At 30.9% G+C, this 24,102-nt stretch overlaps 1 protein-coding gene across 1 annotated transcript; it reads left to right on the plus strand.

Annotated features, from left to right (window-relative positions):
- The first annotated feature begins 351 nt into the window (after positions 1-351).
- Positions 352-22,647, plus strand: LOC140439930 (uncharacterized). The gene is made up of 6 exons (XM_072530120.1): positions 352-477; positions 5,225-5,318; positions 5,369-5,465; positions 13,096-13,237; positions 13,299-13,395; positions 22,069-22,647. The coding sequence occupies exons 1-6, from the start codon at positions 408-410 to the stop codon at positions 22,541-22,543; spliced, it is 975 nt and encodes a 324-aa protein (XP_072386221.1). The 5' UTR covers positions 352-407; the 3' UTR covers positions 22,544-22,647.
- Positions 22,648-24,102: the final 1,455 nt, after the last annotated feature.

Genomic DNA, 24,102 nt, shown 5'->3' on the forward strand with positions numbered 1-24,102 from the left:
TTTAACTTTTATAAAACTACTAAAACTACATAAAATCAAATTTTATCACAAGAACCTGCGTCATTTAAATCATAATACTTTATGATTGGTTTAAATTTAAACCAAATACTCTATAGTATCCAATCACGTCCTTCTCTTATTATTAATTCTCTTATTAACCTTTTCGAACCTTTTCGAAAAACACGAAAAAAGTTATTATACTATACAGACAAGTTAGGTATTTAATTATAACTTTTCTGTTAATATAGGTACAATTAATTCAAATTAGTTAGCATTTATTTTGGACGCACCCCTCTCTTTAATCATCCTTAGTTACACCTATCGACGATATTATTTGACAGTTTAGCAATCTTAACGAAAAAATTGAACTTTATTTACTTGGTACTTTCTTTTTACTTCTGTCTAAAATGGAAAGTCAAGAAAACGAAATGGTATCTGCGAGTGAACAAGAAATATACTCTTCGAAATGCACAAAGTGTAAGTCTAATTTTGATATCATCGGTTTAAGTAAAATTTAACTGAAAGTTAGTATATATTTGTATATTGCTTGTAAAATAAATTTATAGATTATTAAATTTGAAGTATGTAACTACTATTTAATTACTTTAAATATGTGGAAGTGATGCTAATATTCAGTATTGTTTTCATTCCGAACATCGATATACATATTTTCGGGATTTTTACAACTGTTTTAGAAGCTTTCGGGCTGATAGCCGAGATTCTAAATGAAGCTTTTTTAAAATTATCTAGTCGTAAGAAATTGAAAATTATTTAAAATGGGTTACAATATGTGTAACCGTATTGTTTAATATCGGTATCATTATTTCGTCATACTGTTTCGGGCCACAATAATCGCGGTTCGAGATAAATGGAAATACTAGACATAGAAGAAGATAAAAATTTAAAACGGTTATAGTCATAACTTATGAATCAAAAACATAAAGTGGATCAGCTATTTCACATATCTTGATTATAAATTTTTTATAGGAAAAGAATGATATTTAAAAAAAATAGATACTTGTAGTAGTAAATTCTTAAAACAGAACTAGAACCATTTCTATCTTATGTTTAGTATCTGGTTGCGGCAAATCTTATCCCGATAAGGCAGTGGTTGGAGTTGATTTCGAGATGAATGTTGATTAATGATTGAGCGTGTTTCTCGAAGATGTGCACTATTTCTACCCCTTGTCTACGACCCAGGCTCTGTCGGTTCTTTTTCCTGTCCATAGTAGGTTTTTGACTCAAAACTCTAGACCCTTTATTCTATTCTATGACCTTTCTATAATTTGGTTATTTTCCGTTATGAATCTTACCTAGCTCTCCTCCTTTCTTTTTTTATTCTTCTTTTGTTGAGTGATCTCTTTGTTTGTTGCTTTCTAATATCAGATAGTTCCTTTATTTCCCTTTTTCCTTTCTTAAATAGTTTTAACTTATTTTGGATAACATGTCATTGCTTTTATATATACTTTTAATGATTTAATTATGTAGATCTCTAACCTTTTGACAGTTATCTATACCCCCATTTAGTATAGCTTTTCTCGGAATATTTTCATATTTTTCTTTGCGTTTAAATATTCTCGTAACATTTATGCTGTTTATAGTTGTTTTCAATAATCTTTGTATTTCTAGTTCACTATTTTGATCTTAGTTGGAATGGGCTGCATCGAAAGCACTCCATTGAGTACACTGACATCTCGTATACGTTTCGATTTGTTGATAATAACAAAATCCATCTCATTTTGGGTACCTATGTCTATCTTAACTTTCTCAAGCGCAATTTTTCTTTTCTTTTTTTGCAAAATAAGGTGTTTATCGATTTTAGTTTGTATTTTATCACAAGGTCTTGAAGATTCTCACCTCTTTCATTTCTAATGTCTATTTCATGTTTGTCTCTTGATCTTTTTCTGTTCACTTGTTTTACTAATTTGGCGTTGAAGTCTTCTATGATCAGGCTATAAAAGACGTTTTCTTGTTTTATACCCGTATTATTTTTTCCCTTTTAAACTTCCCATTTATATACAATCTATAATAATATTACAATAAGTAAATTGTGTAATTATTTTACAAGTAACATGCAAGAAATTATCCCATGATAATTTTCGATTTATATTTTATATAAGTATTTTAACAAAAAATATTTGTAAATTTAGGATCTATACAAAAATATAAAAATAACTCAGTTTAGAAAGCTTGTTGAAAAATCACTGGGAGTGTCGCTTTAGTCTTCGATTTCGTAGTGGCCTCATGTTCGTTGTAAAATGGTTAGGATGATTTTCAAGCCTCAGAGAATATTTTTGGGAGCAATATGTGATCTCTTCTTTAACATCCTCGACTTGATGATCATGCGTAATGAACTGATTATTATGCAAGGCAAAATTCGAGAAAAGCGAAATGTGGGAAGACGAAGAATATCGTGTCTTAAGAACTTAAGGGAATGGTTTGAATACAGTAGTGCAGAACTATTTAAAACGGCAATAAACAATGTCCGCAGAGCCATGATGAGTTTCAACCTTCGGTTGGACCGCCAAACTCTATTAAAGGCTAAAAAATATCCAAAAAGGCTGCTGAACAGTATTTCCTTTCTTCTAGAGCTTCATGAATAAAATAACAGACTATGTATTTGACCAGTGGTGGCATGTTGTCTGAATCAGAACTGGTGGTTACGTATTAGTTGGTATTCCACAAGAATTGGTTGTAACCTATCCAACAGTACAAAAACCTTTGACATCATTGACAGGAGGCTAATAGGTGTTTTTCTTCTTCTTCTTTCTTCTTGTATGTAGGCTCTAAAGCCTGTTTCTTCTTCAATATTAGCCTCCTAAATTGTTTAAATTATCGCTACATCTTTTTCTTGGTCTGCCAATACTTCTTCGTCCATTTGGTGACTTATCTTGTGCTATTCGTACTATCCTATCCTCTGCCATTCTACTAATGTTCCACTTCTATTTACGTTTTGTCATCCATCCATTTATGTCTTCTATATTGCATACTTTTCTTATGTTTTCACTTCTCTCCCTATTCAACAGACTTTTTCCTGATATTCGTCGGAGTATTTTCATCTCTGTTGTTTCTAGTAGTCGTCTCGTTTTAGATGTGTCAGGCCTTGTCTCCGCCGTGTATGTTAATATAGGTCTAATTGCTGCTTTATAGATTCTTGTTTTTGTGTCTTGTCTTAGGTGTTTTTTCTTCCAGATTGTGTCAATAAGAGATCCCGCCACTTTACTTGCTTTTAAACTTTGTTGTACTTCTTCAACATCTCCGTAACTTATTATATCTATTCCCAGATATAAACCTTGCTTCCTGCTTTATTATTTTTCCATCAATTTCGATTTTACATCTTAGTGGGTATTTAGATGTTGTCCAGACATTTAGTTTTTTCTGCTGATATTATCATATTGTATTTCCTGGCTGTTGTATTGAAGATGTGTGTTAATTTCTAGAGCTCGTCTTCTGTCTCGACGATTAATGCGGCATCGTCTGCATAACATAATATTTGATTTCTTTGTTCCCCATTCTGTAACCATTACCCTTACGTACTTACGCTCGTATTATTTCGTCCATTATTATATTAAAAAAAATGGGCTTAACGAGTCACCCTGTCTGACTCCGCTTTACACTGGTATACACTGTGTTAGTTTTTCATTTATCTTTGCCTGTATTCAATTATGGAAGTAGATGTTTTCGATGGTTTGTATAATATTGATTGGTATGTTTCTTTTATACAGTAGGTGTAAGACGTCTTCGACATGGAGGCGATCGAAAGTCCAGGTCTATCAAACTATAATTAGGCTAGTACGTCTATATGATTTAATGCCTTATGTAGGTTTACCTGGCTTGGGAATTGCAATAATTTGTGCCACTTTCCATGGAATGGGGTAGTAACCCGTTCTTAGGATTGCATTGAATATCTGTGTCAAGTACAGAACTCCTTTTTTGGAGGATTTTAGCGGTAATTAGGTCGTGTCCAGGAGACTTTTTAGGGTTCAAGTCTGATTGTCTCGTTTTTGATGTCAAGGTTGTTGTTGTCTGGAGAGTTTGGCTGAAACACATTCACCAAGCGATCGGCAAACGCTTCGGCTTTTTCTCTGTTTCTCCTAGTACATCTTCAATTACCTATTTGAATAGGAGGGTTGGTTAATTAGGGTCGATTTAATTTCAGTGTTGCTTTCCAAAGTCAATACCTGGTGATTTCCGTTGCTAATAAGTTTTTCAGGTAGGTAATACCGAATCTATTATCCTTATGATTATTTAGAAGAATTCTGAATTGGAAGGTAGCTTGGTTTAATTCAGTTTTATACTGTGGCGCGCATGTTCTCTGCTACGTTTTTCTTAATATTTGCTTTTCTGTTATTTTGTCTTTGATTTCATTAGGATAGTGCTGTTGTTTCCAACGGTCTGGTTAGTGTTGACTACCAAGCTGCCTCTTGTATTATTTTAGTAAATTGTTCAACAGCTTCACCTATATTGGCGTTACTTTTCAGAGGTATTTTTGTATCCAATTTGTTATCAATAATATCCCGAAATATTTCGCAATTCGTGAATTTATTACCTAGGAATGGTGGATGCTCCCTTTCAAGAATTTCTATGGATATCGTAACCATGATAGGAGAGTGGTTGACAGAAAATTCAAAACAAGATTATACTTCAGTTTTGGTGGAATTCCCTTCGTGAAATAAAAATCGACCAAGTCTGGAGTTCTGTTGGGATCGGTTGGCCAGTATGTAGGTTCACCTGTTAATATATATCTAAAATTATTACTTATCATTGCGATATATAGTTGTCTGCCTTTCGGACTTATTAATCTAGATCCCCAGTAAGTGTGTTTCGTACTGTAGTCACCTCACACAAGAAAGCTATTGCCGCGTGTGTTGAAAAACTCTTGATATTGCTTGTTTGTTCGTCAAGTGCTGTTTCTATTAGAGGATGATCTAGAGGATGATCACTCAATGACGCCTCCTTAATATGTATATTTTTTTGACTGTGTTTAACAGAAATGATGTAAAAGTGATCGACCTATAGGATTTTGTAGGACGTTGTCTTATCGTCGTACGTATCCTTATCAAACTGCCCTTATGAAAATTTATATCTTATTGATATTTGATTTGTAAACCAACATAGGTCCTTAATTGTGGTTAATATTTGGGTTAGTATACTTATTTTATAGATATAGATATATAAAAGTGTTAAGTCTTATTATAAAAATTAATTAAGTATTTGTTTTCAGTCGATCCCATTTGGGTACAAGTCTTAATAAATTTGAGAATGAAGCATTCGAAGATGTTCACTAGGCGCAGAAATTCTGCTTCGGAAGGCTGGAAGTAAATATAGTTCTGTTAAGTAATATTAGTTAGTATATACCTGCTTTTAGGTTGGTCTTCGAAGAATTAAAAGAAACTGGAGCTCCTCAATATGTAACACTCACCAAGATAAAAAAGAAATGGATGAATTTAATGACACGATATAGGGTATATTCTGTTTTTTTTTTATAATTTGATCGTTTTTTTATTAGTTTTTTATTTTACATTCTTTAGCACTTTCATATCATCAGCGAAAATATTATAACCGTTTTCACCAGTTTTCGAAACTATGTTTTCAATTTTAAATAACATCAAAAGATTGATGAAAATCATGATTTTTTTATTTTTTACACCTACCCTCTACATAGTAACTTACACAAGCCATGTAGGTGTAAAAATATTCCGTTAATATATTGCATTACAAACCAGAATAAAAAAATGGGATGTGGAATACTGTTGATAGCGTGTTTTTACTATATTACTCCAGTCGTCAGACGAAAATGCCACTAAACCTCTAAAAATCATACAATAAGCTGAATTTTGCTGAGAATATCAATTTCGGCATCCCAAAAAAGATGCAAAGAAGCTTGCCACTCCCATTCCCGGGCTTTCCCCTAAAATCGGCCTCGTATGGGGTTAAACGGAAAACATCGATTTACCAAGAATCCCTAATGCGTTTTTTCGTATACCGATTTTGATTCTTTAAGCTATTTTTTTTGGTATTATTCACTCGCAATATCAATGGTTTGTATTATTATAATATATGTTATAAACATCTTAAATATATGAAAATTTCTATAGAGAAAGCACTCCGGAAGAAAAAGCTAATGGTTCAAAGATTATTAGCCTGTTGTTCATACCTTCGTAGCAAATGCCGGTAAATTTTGACCTGTTGTATCTCAGGAATCACTATCCCTAATTCAACATTTTTCTTTTAAAAGAAAACGCTTGCTTTCCCCTCTTTTTGTATTTATTGCAATTTTGCAGCAAGAGCAATAAATTAAAACATTTTTAACCAGCCCTATCGTATAGAAAATTCAATTCTCGCTATTTTATTTTGTTGCGACTTTGCTCCAAAATGAATTGTTTTAAAGTTATAAACAAGGAAAGTAAAAAAAATCGATGCTTTTAGTAATTTTTACATATTTTAATTTTTTTATTAATGTTCCCGACCTATTTGAGAGGGCGGATACGTCAATTATTATTACTGAAGTTACGACACAACTTTTTCTGCAAAAATCCGAATGCCACCTCTCACATCCACCTCAAAACAGATACGACCTGGTCTGTGCACATTGTCATCATTTATTACTGGTGATTTTGCCCGTCATCATGCGACGGGGGATTCAATCAATTGCATCTACAATAACTCCACTTATTTTTTTGTGTCTTCCTCCTATTGAAGGCTAGGACGACAACAGATTAATATTTTAATCTGTTGTACAACTTTCATAACAAATAAGTCACTTTTGGAGAGTCGCTGAACTTTTTGGGTAAAGTTGTCTTATGAAATCGACCTACGCATAAAACCAGCGTAATTCTAGTTTCGCAATTTATTTGTTGGGAAAGCTCGAGTTTTGTATTATATTATTTACCGATCACCAAATTGGTAGCCAATTTTTGGGATCAACAAAATTTCCAAAATAATTAAAAATTAAATTTTTAAAATAATAAACTCCTTGCATGAAAGGACTGGTCTTTTCACCTCCAGATAAATATTGTCCCATCTGACAGATAATTATCTGAAAGATAGAAATTTATAAAATAAAATGTACCCGTCGCTTCACGTCAAATTATGTTGCGGGGACTTATCTTATAAATGTAAAATTTATTTCGGAACACACACCAATATTTAATTAATTGTCAAAGAAATCACAATTTTAATATCTCTTTTGATTATACAATTTGTGGTGACAGGAACAAATTAAATTATATAAAGAAACATTTAATAACGAATAAAAAAATAATACATGTTCACTGATTCTTCTTAGGTTTTTCCATAATCTACATTTAGCAATTCATTTTCAAAATTGTCTTAATGTTGATCTCTCGCTAGGTTATACTCGTAAAATGTTGCTTTAGATTAGAACGGTTGAATCTTTTCAACCTTACAGCCACTTTCACTGGATGAAATAGTACCTAAACCTTCTCTTCCATACATAAAAAGTTGTGTTGCATAAATATCTCGTTCTAATATGAAATTTATTATATAAATTGGATTGTTTAGTGGACTTCTTAAAAATGGCTTTACTTTATAATCAGAATCTCCTTGTAAGAACCCATTTCCATTATCTCCATTTAAACTTCTTATCAAGAATCTCTATCTCTAATTTTGGACATAGGCCTCCTCTTCCTTCTTCCACGTCTCTCTATTGTAGGCAGTTTGTATCCACTTCGGGCCTGCGTGTTTCTTCAAGTCATCTGACCATCTCATTTGTGGCCTTCCCCTTTTTTGTTTGTAACTATATGGTCTCCAGTGTATAATCATCTTATTCCATCTGTCGTCTTTCTGTCTTATGGTATGTCCAGCGAACTTCTACTTAAGTTTTGCTATCTGCGTTAATACATCGGTCACTTTTGTTTTGTTGCGGATCCAAGTATTTCTTTTCTTGTCTGATAACCTGATGTTCAGCATTTGCCTTTCCATAGCTCTTTGGGTCTTTGCTATTTTTTCCATGTTTTCCTTTGTAAACGTAAAAGTTTGAGAACCGTAGGTGAGAACAGGAAGTATACATTGTTTGAAGACCCTTGTTTTTAAATATTGGGGGTATTTTCTATTTTTTAGTATATAGGAAAGTTTTCCGAAGGATACCCAAGCCAACCGTATCCTTCTCTTTATTTCTCCGGTCTGATTTTCTTTATTTAATTTAACTAGCTGTCCCAAATATACATATTCTTTTACTTGTTCTCTAGTTGTTTGTGCAATTGTAATTATTAATTCTTCTGGTTGGTTGGTCATAATTTTCGTTTTATTATAATTCATTTGTAGACCTATTTTTGTTGATTTTGTAATTCTTCCCTTTTATCTGTTATTAATACAATGTCGTCTGCATATCTCAAGTGATTTAAGTATTGGCCATTTATGTTAATACCTCGTTTTTCCTATTGTAATTTCCTCATAACGTCTTCCAAAGCTTGATTGAATAGTTTGGGTGATATAGTTTCACCCTGTCTGACTCCTCGCCGTATCTTAATGAGCTCCATTTGTTCAACTATTTTGATGGATGTTGTTGCTTAATCACATATATTGGAAATTAAGTCCGTATATCTATAGTCTATTCTCCCATTTTTTAAAGACTTCTTTACTGCCCAATGTTCCACTTTATCGAATGCTTTTTCAAAGTCTACAAATGCCATATACATTGGGATTTGATATTCGTTGGCCTTTTCAATTAATATTTTGATCGTAAGCAGATGGTCGCTTGTACTGAAGTCTTTTCTAAAAACCAACTCGCTCTTTTGATTGGTAATTATCTAACTTAGTTGTTAATCAGTTTGTTAGTAGTTTAGTTAACAGTTTGTACATTACATTCAGTAGTGTTATGGGCAAAAAAAGTTTTTCAGATCTTTTCTATTGCCTTTCTTAAATAGTAATAGTGTTATTGCCTCGTTCCATGTGGTGGGTATTTGTTTTGTGTTCAATATTTTATTTATTAGTACATAAAGGACTTCCACTGTAGTTTTCCCCCATTTTTTAGCATTATCACAGTTATTTCATCTTTACCAGGAGATTTGTTATTCTTCATTTCTTTAAGTGCCTTTTTTATTTCATTTTTACTGATTTCTGGTTGTAGGTCAGAGTTAACGTTCTTTATTTTCAGTTGTAACTGATTACGTATTTCTTGGGTTGGTTTTTGTTCTGTTTTATAGATATTTGTATAATATTCGTGCGTTATCTGTATAATTTTTTTTATATTGTTGGTCTCCACTCCTTCTTTGTCCTTATGCTATTAATTTGTATGTTTCCCAGGTTCTGCTTTAAGCACTTCATGTTTCTATTTTTTTTTCAATTGTTTTCTCTATCTTTTCTTCCTGTACTCTCCGTTTACACTCCTTGATATTTTTACTAATAGTTTTGTTTATTTCTTTGTATTCCATTTTATTTTTGTCCCCTTGTTCTAGTAATGTTCTTCTTATGTTCATAAGAATCTTTGTTTCCTGGGATATGAAACTTTCTTCTTTTTTTGTTGTCTGTGCTATTTCTTAACCCACTTTCATTAGAGTTTCAGTAAATATCATGTTTATTTCATCGATATGTTTGTGTTCTATATCTTCATTGGTCGGCAATATTTCCTTTATTCTCTCTTCGTACGTATGTTTTTCTTATTTTAGATTTTCCATGTCTAATTTCTGAATATTTTCCATTTTCTTTCTTGTTTCAAATCTACTATCAATGATCAGCTTAGCTCGGACTAGTCTATGGTCGTTACCAGTTGAGAAGCGATTTAGGGCTGTTACGTCTTTAACCATGGATTTTTGCGTTGAAAGAATATAATCAATTTCGTTTTTAGTTTCACCATTGGGACTAATCAGTGTTTATTTTCTTTGGGTTTTTTTTTAAAGAATGTATTCATTGCATATAGTTGCTTCTCCTCCAAGTAATTCATCAATGTGTGTCCTCTATCATTTCTTTTGCTGTGTCCATGGTGTCCTACTTTGTCTTCTTCTTTATATAGTTGTTCTCCTATTTTGTCATTGAAGTCCCCGATTATAAGCGTTAATTTTGATTTCTGTTCTTCCATAGCTGTTGTCTCTGTAGAAATGTTCAATATCTTTATCGCTGTAGGTACTTGTTGGAGCGTACACCTGTATGATTTTTAAGGACGTTCTTTTTAATTTAAGCGTCGTGTATGTTACTCTATCTGATATGCCCTTGGTAGATTGTATGTGTTTAAATACTTTTTTATTTATTATAAATCCTACTCCATTGTTGGTGTTTTCTTCATTACCTTTATAGTATAGCAAATTTCCTTATCAAGAATACAGAATTATGTATTCCTACCTGGTAGGTACCTAGAAAAATATATCCAAGAAGTACCACGAAATTGTCAGAATTTAAACTCAATATTCCATATATTATATAGAAGATTTATTGAAAGTTTTGAAAATTTCCTACTACACTGGATATTTTGAATTCTTACTTTGAACCTTTTTTGTATATAATTGAATGTATTTTATAAACAATAAAAGAATCTGACAACCTAGGTACTATGTGCATATTTTTCATTTTGGAATCCGATACTACTATTATTGAATCAATAGCACCAATATCTCTTGAAAAAGGTTAATTAATCCATTTTTTAATATTAAAGATTATGAAAATATTGAATCACTAAACTAAGTAAATGAAATTATGTATACACCTACTTTTTAATAATTTATTAACAACTATTTACAATATTTTCTCAGAATAGAGATCACTGTCGGTTTAGTTAATCTTAACCTTTTAAAAAAGTCTTTATCATAACAAAAATTAAAATGTTCAATTCTGCATCAAATATTATATTCTCACCCTAAGTTTAGGGTGACATTAAACATCATACTGATCATACTCTCCGATTTCACTAAATCTTTTAATATCGTTGTCTCTAACCTACACTAGACAACAATATTTAGGTTATATTTTTGATTTCGCGATAACCTACAACATAATAACGAACTACAATAAACACAATTTATTTTCCAGATAACTTTTTATTTAGTACTTTATTTGGCAAATAAATATTTTATATTTCAGTATATCTGTTCAGATTGCTTTCCTAGGTGACGCTAGAATTTTAAATCTAAACTAACATAAAACTTTAAATTATTTTGTATTAAATCGTACCTTAAAATATTAATAATATTATTTATTAATTATATTATTATGTAATTAATATTTTTGTATTATTAATAAAACGTATCGTTTCAAAAACAAAACATGATTGACTTATAGGTTGAAATGTCAGTAGTTCAGATTTATTAGTTCAGATGGCGTTAGGATTTTAAATCTAAACTAACATAAAGCTTTTAATTATTTTGTATTAAATTATACCTTAAAAATATTATTAAAATAATTATTAATTATATTAATATGTAATTAATAGAGTATTATTAATTAAACGTATCGTTTCAAGAACAAAATATAATTGAAATGTCAAATGGTGGTAGTTCAGATTTCTTTCCTAGATAGCGTCGTTAGTTTACTGGACAAACTTTACTTTACTTGTCATCATAGCCTTTTATATAGATATATAGGAATTAAACTAAAACACTTGAGCCAAACTTACGTCAGTTATAAGAATTAGAAAATGACTAATGTTACAATGAACATTTTTATACTTCAATATTTATTGCATTTTGCAAAGTGAGTATACTGTTTTGTATAAAACTTAGAGGTCGCTGGTTAAATGAAATTAGAATAATAATCGAAGAAAAAATGCAATATTTTGCCTGTAAATAAATAAGCGAAAATAGCAAATACTAATTGTGAATAAATTGGATTGATGATGTGGAAGAAGACCTACAGATTCTAGGGGTTAGAAGATGGAGGGAAGTTGCCAGGAATCGACAGGAGTGGCGACTTCTTTGTGAGCAGGCCAAGATCCACAACGGATTGTCGAGCCACTTATGATGATGAATTGTGAATAAATTACGAAAATTAGCTGGCTTTAACTCATTACTGTTATCTGTACAAAGAATAGAAGACTTACCTCTGGAATATTGGTATATTAATTATTGTAGCAGGCAGTAGAACGGCAGTAAACGGACGCCCGGCGCCGAGGCTCAAAAGACGAACCGATAAACTGGATGTTTTCACTACGCTGTCTCGCTAGAAAGTGTATTTCTTCGTATAAAATAGTCCGAAACTCTCTGGCCATATTTAAAGGTGGTCCTTAGGGTAAGAGAGTCAAGTGCACACCAATAACTCACTCTATTGTATTCCGATTTTGAATGGCAATAATGTTAACCAAATGTTCACATAAATATGATACTTTACAGCAGTTTCTGTGTTTGCGGCCTATTTCCAAAATAACAAAGAAAGTCGAATCTTTGAAATTAAAAACAGACATGTGTTTAAGTCAGTTCAACAATGAGATTTTACGACATAACAGAAACTAATATCTTTTGAAGCAAATGAGTTTGAAGAATATACCATTAAATTAGATCATGTTATAGTACAGTAAAAGTTAATGTCAAGTTAATTCGCCATTAGCTAATAAATATACTCTCACCATAATAAACCGAACACAAAGGTAACGGTTAGTCGTTATAACAACTGTTTGTTAAAAAATATGTATATTTAAAGTACGAAAAAGGATTAAATATTTAAATGTTACGAAAATAATTTATTAAAACACTATAAATGCTGTCAATACAAATCTTATAATTGCCAGTGAATAAATCACAGACCATCGTCCTATGGCCCTATTTGTTCGATGTATGCCGTTGTGTATGGACAGGCGGCTTAATTTCATGGATTTAGTTTCTGGTGGTTTCGTTAAGTAGGAAAGAAGCGTAATATAAAACATAATTCTTTAATATTGTCATACTTGTGCAAAAATCCAGCGGATGAACTATACATGGATAGGTTAATAGATAAAAATATGAATGGAAATTTGTTCAGGAGAATAAAAAAATAATTTACGAATTAATGAGGTAAATTATCAACTAACAAAAGAACTAAGTTTACCTAAATATTTAAGATGATTTATAAAGTTCGATGTGTATGTAACACCTAAGGAAAAATGAAAAATATCGCATTGTATTATTTATTCTTCACACTTTAATTTCATACTAAAACATTCTTTTCTTACAGCAAATCAAAAATACAACGTTAAACCCTGAAACTATCACATGGCCTTACTATGAACAAATGGATAGAGCCTTCGGAAGAGAAGTCGAAACGGACTCTGATGGCAAAGTAGTTGATTCTTCTTTGAATCAATCGATCAGCAATGGTAAGCAAATAACCATACATAAAAAACTCTAGAGTTTGTTTAATTCTTTGCTATGTTTCAGATGAAAGACAAAGTTTTATGAAAAAACTGATAGAACTGAGGTGTACTCTTAGGCATTTGTTTACCGGAAGAAAATATACTGCTAGAGATGGATGGTTGTAAGTATTTCTTCTAAACTTTAAAACAATAAAATGGTAGTTGTGCAAAAAGTGTGGTATATCTTTACAATCGCTAGAGTCCGGATTTGTAAGAATAATGCTTAATAATGGTAAATAATAAACGCAGGAAGATATATATATATATATATATATATATATATATATATATATAATATAACAACTATTATATATAATATATGAATATGATATAACAAAATATGCAAAAATAAGTCAGTTAACATCACTTTTTTAGTCTTTTTTGCTTTTTTTAAATTTGTGTGCCTTTTTTGAATGTTTGTGCTTATTTGGTGCTTTTTTATATATCTGTACCTCAAATGGATACAACACTATGTCCATTTTCATCACTTTACAAGAGAGCAGTTTTAAACTTTTTCACACCAAAAAGTATTATTGCTGCAGCTATTTATTGAGATATTGAAACAAATTTTTTAATAGAACATTCTATCTATTGTTAATTAGATAATCCATTTGCTATAATTAAAAACAACTTTTTTTCTGTGGTTTTTAACCGTTTTAATGGTCATGGTTTTGTATCCCTCTAATAAAGTTATTGCAGTGTAAGACTTAGTTTGGGGTATTCAATAACAATTACAATACTATATGACTTAAAAAATTTATTTAACCATACAATTCACCTATACAAATATAAATAATACATCTATGTATTTAACCAAAATGGTATTATACGTACAAACCACTCAGTCATCCTCAAGTAAGTCTCCTTCTGGATAGTCACTATTAGTATTACTAGTAGGTTTTAAGTTTTTAAAAAAATCATAGCAAAATTTAGGAACAGATGGCAGTAATAGTAATAGATCATTATACTTTTGTTGTAATATAGGCATTGAACTTTGTGATACCAGTTGCAAATCTTTTGGCAAGGTAAGGTGTCGCCTTCGAAATCTAACAAGATCAATCTCCTGATTTTCATCATGAAAATTACTTTTCAAAAACAGAGTTCCCATGCTGTTAAACACAGTTTGACAGAAAAACTTGCCGTTTGTTAATATCTCCTTTTCTATTAATCAAAGGCGGATTTTGAGATGTTTTAACATCATACAAAGACCTAAAATTTTTAAAATCTTCTAGTTCCATATTATGTACCTACAGTATATTTCATTGAGGTTTGTTCGACTAACTGCTGCCAGTCACAGGGCGTTAAAATAGAAATTTTAATTTCTATTTAATACTAATTTTAAGTTTTTTTTCTCTTTCGCTCTATCAGCGCATGGACAGTGTCCGCCTCCATGTGGGTGTGATACTTTAGTAGAAACTTCTGAGTGATAATGATTCATTAAATGATCCACCTATTTCATTTAAATGAGTCAATTAACAGTAGGTAATTGTTTATTTACTTGACCAATTACTTACTAATATCGTCTATAATGCTGTCTATATGTTTTGTTCTCAACTAATTAAATCCAAGTATGTGATTCATTGTAAGTATTTGGGTCAAAGAATATTTTGAAGGTTTGGACGTCTAATATTACTGATTTTTGTGATTAGTCGATAACAAACCTCTCTTTAAAATGTATTAGCTAGGTAAAAAAGGAAAATAGAAACAGTTGTTTTATGATTTGTATATTGTTTTTCTAATATATTTCGAAACCTTATAGCCGTGTTTTTTTTAATTAGGAAAGTTGTTTATGTTTGTAAAGTATAACCATATCAAACATTAATATCATTCGATTTTGCGTACTGGTGTGCACTTTGTTCAATGGTCAATATTAATTTTATAGTTATACCATTGACTGTGGGTTCAACTGAACTACTTGGATTACACCCCATTTATATACTTTGCTTTCAATTTTGATTTTCAATTTTTAGTATTTTAATTACATAGTCAGATCTCTTCCTTTCTACATTACAGATAGTGCTTGGTAGACCATTTTATTGTAGTCAACTACCCACTGTCTAATATATTGTTTAGTCCTTTTCTTGCATTCTTACTTTACGTCGATTTCAGTTGCTCTCAAACTAACACCTTAATTATTACAGACAGGTTTGAGTGTGAGATCTGGATTATTCAATCTACTTAAAAAATATTCTATATAATTTTATATTTCATCAGTGACCTCCTATAGTAGTGTCAGTTGGACTTTTGGGAAATACTTAGTTTCATAGAATTTTAAAAGGTGCAGATCACATATCTATGATTGTGACTGCTCATCCAAGCTATCATTTGTCACATGTCACCCCAACATTTCCGTTAGATCGGGAGCCATTCTGTCTCCGGCTTCTGCACATAATGTAGCCTTTCTTAAATAATTTTAAAGTGTTTGTTTGTCCTTTTGTAGTGTAGTGTGATGTACATTTATATGTTTGTGACATTTTGTTCTTGTCGGATAGGCCGCAATTGACGAAGTAAGTCTATAAACGTTAATCACATAAAAACTCTTTATCAACCATAAACTTCGAGTTTTTATCGAAGTTAATCAATTTCTTTAGTTATAAAAAAACGTTTCTTGGCTTATTTCAGATGCCCCTGAAGATGATCTAGGGATCGAAAGTACGTGGGCAAGATTAAATTAAACTGTGCTCGATATATGCCTTTTATCTGATCAAAGTTAATTTATTTTACACTAATAATTATATAATTTAACTATGTGTGTTACATTTTAAAAACTCGACGCGATGTTCAAAAACTAACTAACTGTTCCTTTAACTAAAATATCTCATATATATAAATAACCGTTAGTTCTGGAATTACGGCGAAGAATCGATGACCTTCCATCGAAGGAACTCCATAAATGTAAACAGGTTTTTTTATATCGGAGGAGACCCATCGGCTATTACCTGGGGTCTCTGCCGGCTGGTGTATGATCTAGAAAATACTTGAATAGAAAAGGTATTAGTAATAAATATGTTTACAGTTTTAAGTTATATGATGCGTCATTATCTATTGTAACAATACTTATTGAGTATCCGAAAGAAACACATAATAATTCTAACATTTTTATTCTGGCCGTACCGACCATAGTATGATTTATTCTATCTCAGTGCCAGGAATGACGGTATCTGTCCGTTTCAGTAATGCAGATCCGATTTCATTTCCACCACGAGTGGTTCATCATAACTTTTGTCTATATGACTCATCTTCTTCATCAAAACTCACGGCATCTCTAATAATATGCTCTTCATTTAAAATATCATTGCTTGGTGTATTATTTAAATCTAAAATAAAACTAGACTTATAATATTGTTTGTAGAATATTTAATAATATTGCCAGTCTAAGTTTGGGATCAAATCACTACATTAACTTTTTGAGGTTTTGTTTTTAATTGTTTAAAAATAATAAACAAAAAAGGTAGCTTACCTGTAAATGCAGTAGAAGAATTCGCAGAACTTTTCAGTAGTTCAAGAATCTTTCTTCCACGAGAATTTTGGTACATTATTCTTATTATTAGTAACAAACAACTGTTAACACACCATAAATGGCAAAAGTACTATTATTAGATCAGTAACAATCTACCTGTGATCATAGAGATACGCAACACTATCCCTATAAGTGAAAATGGACTTGATATTATTTTAAAGGTCACTATCTCAACTAGCAAATGGTTTTGAACCTACTGCGCTAGCTATTCCTTTAAGTAAAGTGATAAAAGTTGATTATTTGTGTATAAAAATGTCAAAATTGGAAAAAATGGACCTAGTGTTTTATCCCTCCGAGGTAAAGATATATTCTTATCATTTTTGCATTTAACATAATTTTTATATGATTCTACGCTAAAGCATAGTCTATAAAAGCCTGTCAAAAAATATTAATTATATCGATATTTTTGATAAATTTTTTCTCATGTATATGCACCTATATTTAGGTACTTCCGGGACTTCCTCGTCTGTGTCTTTTCGTCTGCACGCAAAACCCGTTGAGACTGTATATGTTTAGATTTTTTTAGTCGTTTATTGTTGCTTCTCATATACGCATTGTAGTGGTAATTGTGTTAAATATTTGTGAATTCAATTAAAATGCCAAAGCCAAAAGCAACCGTAACTGATGGGATAAAGGAATATAAAGAGTTACCATTCGAACATGATAAATTATTTTGTAGAGCGTGTGTAAAGACGGTAGGTTTTCTTTTACTAAGTATCCATATCCATAGAATGTTTCCTTAATAATGCGAAAAGTTTAGTTGTTTCCTGCTTAAAAAAATCCTATATATATATATATATATATATATATATATATATATATATATATATATATATATGTGTGTGTGTTTGTGTTTTTACAGAAATACAGGGTGTTAAAGTTTTATGTTTATTCTTGTCTTTTGCAAGTAATATTTCAAATAATGTCGATATGTGGCTGAAAATAATATTTGAATTTATTTTGGCATACAACATTTGAATATGACCTCAGAATTGGGTTAGTTGTACAAGGCGCCACCAACATCTCCTTTTTATTTTATGTAGATCCTTTATTTTATAATTGCTGCACTTTATTTTAAATTAGGGAATATTTTGAAAAATTTACGACAAAGATGTACTTGATAAAAATCACAACCTTTATCGTATCTTGCCTCTTATCTTGGTTGCAATAAAATGTAGGAATATTCAATTGAATTATTTGAAATATTATTTAGAGACAAACAAAAGTGGACATTTACTTTAACATCCTGTATCTCTGTAACGAAGCATTTGTAGAATCCGTACAATCAACTTCGGCATATAGCTAACTGCAGAAATTTAATTTTGATCTATGTAGTGCATTGGTGGATTCTGATATCGCACTATATAAATTGCAAAATAAATGTTTTAAATAAATTTTGGAAAAGTACTGTCAGAGACAGGTGCCAGATGAAAGTACTCTGCGAAAAATTATGTTAATTGCGTTTATAAGGAAACCATAAAAAGTAAAAACAATAGTGAGGAACAATTACATCTGGTTTGCTATGGACGAGACTACAGATATTTTTGGAATGTACGTCGCTAATTTAATCATAAGCTTAATTCACGAAGAAATCTTGTCGAAGGATTATTTGAAGTATTCAAAAGAACTGGAAGCAACACATAACAAAACAGTTTCAAGATTCGTAAATTAAGCTTTAACAAATTTTTATCGTCCCGAGGCTGTGCTCACCAATAACTTAGTAATAATGCTTTCTACCGCTGCACCATATATGATCAAAACGGCATCACATCTTAAAGTGTTTTCTCCACACCTTATTCAGTGTACGTGTCTAGCACGCATCCTGATTCGCGTTGCTGAGTCTATACGGCTGCAATTCCTTCTTGTTAATGAGTTGATAAAAATGGAAAAAATTTTTTCATTAAAGCTCATTTAAGGGTGAAAATTTTTAGAGAAAGATTGCCACAACACTTAATTACCCCCTGAACCAGTGTTAAATCACTGCATATCAAGCAGCCAAATTAAGAAAAATGAATCTAAGTCAACAAACATTTGTAGAAAGCCTAATGCACAAGGTTTGTATATTAGAATTATTAAACAAACTTAACGAAAATTATTGCGTGAAAGATAATACACTTATCATATTCTCATTCAACAAATAGCTTGCAAAATAACTACCAACCTTTACCTCAAACACAAGAGATATTTGCAAGACAATCTACGTTATAAAAATTGTAGCAAACGAATTATTAACAAGCTCAGATTCCACTCCAATCACCTGGTGCATCTACCCAATCGTTCATGACTTAAATTCAATTGAAGGAAAATAGATTTGCCTAATTATGTTATTCCCTTTTTTTTTCTATATTTTTAACTTAAACATTATGAGTTACCGTTGTTTTTTTAAATGTTCTTATTATATTTTTTAATAAATACAAACATGTTAAATTATAATATTTATTTATTTAGTACCTAAAATGTACAAATAATATTCAAGCCCTGCCTCGTAAAATCATATTTTCCCTCCACTGCACTGCACCGACAATATTAAAATATTGAAATATTTTTGGCGGTTATTGCTTGCAATGAAACAATTTTTGTTAAATCTCGATCAAGTAAAACCATGCTGTTTTGAGCACCTCTTCTCCAATCTCCTTCAATAAGATTATGATTATCCATATCTTCATCGTCTACTGATAATGGAGTCATATAGGGCCGACGTGTTTTTTAAAATAATTATGTAAAGTGCAAGTTTCCAAAATAACGTATTGTATTTTTTTTGGAGCAATACATATTTTTTGTATAATATTCTAAAACGATATGCCAATAACCCAAAATCGATCTCAACCACATTTCGAGCCCTGGAAATGCGATAATTATAAATTCTTTTTTCATGTGTCAAGCCTTTTTGCGAAAATGGTTTATGTAGAGCAAATATGTTAATGTAGGGCAATTATGAAAAAAAATTATTTTTATAAAATATTTTTTTATCGTTTTCGATTTTGTTTGGGAATTAGAGTTCTTCCTTCACAAGTATGTCATAAAACTTAGTTGATAATAAAACTCCACCATCAGATAAACCCCCTTGCTTTCCAACATCAACATACACAAATTCTTAATTAGAATTTACTAATTCCATGCTGAGATGCAAGTTGAAAATTTCAAGTCTTCATACGATCTACCGGTGACCAGAAAGCGAAGAGTGGCAATAAGTCGTTCGTCAACAGGAATTTCTTAGAGCATTATTGTATTTTGTTTTCTTAAATGCTTCTTAACAAGGTATAATATATGTTTAAATAAATTTTATTGAATTCTCATAGTTTCGAAAATCACTTGTATCATTTTCTTGCAGCTCTCTTATAAGAGACATGACGAAAATCGTTTCGTCGTAATAACCACTTTTTTACCCACATTTTATACCTCTTGTGTTGCGTAAATGTTCATTTATAACAAAAATTCCAGTACAAGCTATTGCTTTACGTTTGCTGTTTTCAGAAAATAATTTTAAAATGTCAGTCCGCACTCTTATAGCTCGACTAAAATATCACGAGCCAGATCAAATCCGTCTAAAATGCAAGATTTTACTCCACTAACGTACGAATTTGTCGCATCAAATCTGCACGTATCCGATATGTACGAATTATCCGCTCGTGTATGGGGCCCTAATGTGTTTCCCAGAAGATGGATTGGAAGGCGTGGTTTTATCGAATGGCCCTGCAATTGCTCGACATGAAGTTATTAGTGGTCTGCTCATGAATCTTTTAGACTATTTACCGTGGGATCACAGTACAGATCACAGATCAACATCGTTTATAAGACAAAACCTGGTAATATTCAGGAATCAAAAGATTACCACATAGATAAAAAGAATTAAGCAGTCAGGGATAATGTAAAATGTGTTGCAAAGTTTTAAAAATCGCATAGCTTGTTGTATTGAAGTAAACGGACAATATTTTGAGAATCTGCTGTAACCCCTATAGGTTTTCTAAAATTCTTAATTTTTCTACTACTCAAATATTGACATAACTCTAACATGAACTTGTTTTCAGCTACTGTAGATTTTCTGAGCTATGATTTGGATAAATCTTTTACTGCCCGCGTTTCGTTAAACCAAACCTCTTGCTGCTATGAATTAAATAAAAAAAGAGGCTAACTTTGTCCCAAATTATTTTAGCACCAATCTTTTTCTCTCAAATTTGTGAAAAAATTCAGACATTTTAAATATAAAAAATAATATTTTTGCAGGTTATGGTTAAAAAGTTATTCTAATTGTTTATAAGCAAAAAAACGAGATGTTTTTGCAAAATTATTTTACAATATTTAAAATTAATTTTCTTAATTTTTTTTAATGTTAATAATAGAACAAGTTTTCTGCTTTAAGAAACTACCCTTACAATTGCTAAAACTATATAATTTTTTGACTTATATTGTTGCAAAAAAAATTAATTTGGATAAACAAATAAAATAACTTTTAAACTATTTAACCGATCAATTTAAAATTTTGACCATATTTTAAGCACTACACGGCACAGCGTTCCATGAAATATAAATGTTATAAGTTTATTTTCAAAAAAGTTATTAACATTTATAAAAAACCGAAATTTTTTACTTATTTTGCAACTTCACACAATTAAGGATAGAAACATTTATAAAACACCATTTTAAAGGTTTTTATATGACTTATAACTTTCTTCTTTCCTAAAATTTGTTTAAAATGCTTCACTTTTTGCTGATGGACGAAAAAAGCAAAAATTTTCCGTTCTTTGACCTTAATTTGTTAATATCTAATTAAGTCCAAAAAATTGACTGCAGGTTACATATAGGTTTTTGTTACAGAGGTCCATACTACTCAAAGCAACTGTCGTTTGCCTGGCCGGACGAGTGTCAAAAACAGGGTACTTTTGTTGCTTATTTCCCTGGCCTGTTATTTCTCTCGTTCAATTTTTGAAATCTCACAAAGAAGACACGATTACCCCCGTTCTGGGTGGCGGCACTATTTTTTTCTTCAGTTTTGAGTACTAAAGGATAAAAAAAAATTGTCCCAAGATGTGTGCTCTTAAATTTCGAAATCAATGTTTTTGGCATCAAAAAAGTGGATATTATCTGTGTAGAATTCATTATTTACCGATATGAAGTTTTGTAGACCGAAATCTATAGCTCGATACATCATATGACGAATTTGTTTGAACTTGTTATTTATTGCCATTAATTATATAATTCATAAAACATTTTTATCACATATATTAAAACTATAGATTAATATTAAAAATTAATAATATTACTTGTTTATTTTTAGAATTATTCAATCTCTTTTACAATGTCAAGGAAAATACTCTATTGACCAATTAAGTAAGTGCTGGCAAAACTTGGTGCAGCGCTATAAACAACTCGCCAAAAATGAGACAAAGGAAAATATAACTTGGCCTTATTTTGACTACATGAACAAATGGTTTAAAGACAACGAGGTGCAAGACTTAAAACTGGAAATGGATATAGACGAAAGTGTTTTGGAGGGTGAAGAAAAGGACGAAAGCAAAGATGAAGAGAATATCAACCAGAGTAGCTTTATGTCATTAAAAAATTGTTTATCTGCTGATAGAATAAAAATCCAGTTGCTGACGGAAATAAAATCTAATCAAGAGAAAAATCATCAAATTGTAATGGACGGTTTAAAAGATATAACTAATCTCCTTCGATCACAAACTAACCAATTCAACAATAACGAAGTAATAAATACAAACCGTTCTGAAGATGAATGTTTAAACTCTTAATTTAAAAATAGAATAATAATAAATCATAAATATTTAAAGTTTTTACAATATGTTTTATTTTTCATTTAAGATTAAGATTGTATCATTAAACACTAGTAAAAATAAATTGGACTTAATTCTGATATAGTCATTATTTTCACATAAAGTTCGTTAGGTTCTTCTTAACTTATATTACGGTCCATTCCATGAATTTGTGGCTTTTTTGAATTTTAACTAATAAAAAATACTAAAGTATTACAGGGCAACTTGAATGGCAACAATGATTTGGCACCACTTCAAAATGATGTCATTCCAACGTTGGTAAATTTATATCCTGATCCAGGAAACCCTCAAGTTCCAGCGAATACGATATGGTTTCAGCAGGATGGAGCACCACCACATTACCAACTTAATGTCCGGCAGTACCTCGATACAATATTTCCCAATCGGTGGATAGGGAGGCGAGGATCGATTGAATGGCCATCGCGATCACCTGATCTTACATTATTAGATTTCTTTTTATGGGGATATGTAAAGAGCCATGTGTACAAAACTAAACCTTCTACAGTTTTATTTGAGATTAGGATGTTGCCAAGACGTTCGCGGTGAACATTTTGAACATCTACTTCATTAACATTCATAGTTCGTTTTCGTGTTCTACATTTTATTACGTTTTGCATTTCATTTTAGTTTTTGATTGTATTGTAGCAAATTTCGGTAACCACATGATTTTAATTTATTTTATCTTAATTAATCTTAATAAACTTGAAAGCGACAACATTTTTGAATGGAGAATGAAAAGACCTTTCAAACGATATACCACAAGCCTATACTTCCTATTTTAAAAATTGGGGGTTGTACCTGTCACTCTAAGGGGGTTGAAGATAGGGGTTGCGTTTTCACGTTAAAGAATGTCAAGTTATAATTTAAATTTGACGTGTTTCGGGATTTTTTATAAATATGTACAGTAACCTAAATAATGAATTTATTCCAATTGGCTTTTACACACTGTATACACGGCGATTCATTAAGAATGTCCAAACTCTGACTTGTAGATTCTAGACTTCAAAATATGATGATTCTGCCTAACATGCCTTATACAAATATTGGTAGTTTCCGCGATACTGAGCGTTTAAAATTTAAAAGTAGATTTTAATTTCCACAATTATTTTTTATGTTTTCACAATTTTTATTTAAAAATTCACAATTTTACGTTTTTTCAGCATGGGAATTGCTAATTTAGATTCTAATTTAGCATTCTTATGTGTAAAAACATTTAGATGTTTTCAGTAAATCAAAGAAAATCTTGTTTCGGGTCAACTATGGGTAAAATAATAGAAAAATATAAATAAAGAAGCTTTAAATTCTACAAAAAAAGTTACTCTTGTTTGATTCGTGTAATTCAATCGGTTCCAATTTCTATATATTTTTCTGACTTTTCTTCAACGATGGGAAAGAAAGATATTATGCAATATATATGGGGGGGACAAAGGACAATGACGACGTATCGAGAAGAACAAATAAGGAAGTAATGGAGCTTTACAACCAACGAAACATAATAAAAAAAGTAAAAGCACAAA

Source organism: Diabrotica undecimpunctata, chromosome 1 (genome assembly GCF_040954645.1).
Source record: "Diabrotica undecimpunctata isolate CICGRU chromosome 1, icDiaUnde3, whole genome shotgun sequence".
Classification (NCBI taxonomy): Eukaryota; Metazoa; Arthropoda; class Insecta; order Coleoptera; family Chrysomelidae; genus Diabrotica; species Diabrotica undecimpunctata.

Coding starts and splice junctions, on each gene's coding strand:
- LOC140439930 (XM_072530120.1), top strand. CDS start 408: ATGGAAAGTCAAGAAAACGAAATGGTATCTGCGAGTGAACAAGAAATA. Junction 5,466..13,095: donor ATTTAATGACACGATATAGG/GTATATTCTGTT, acceptor CTTTTCTTACAG/CAAATCAAAAATACAACGTT. Junction 13,238..13,298: donor GAATCAATCGATCAGCAATG/GTAAGCAAATAA, acceptor GCTATGTTTCAG/ATGAAAGACAAAGTTTTATG.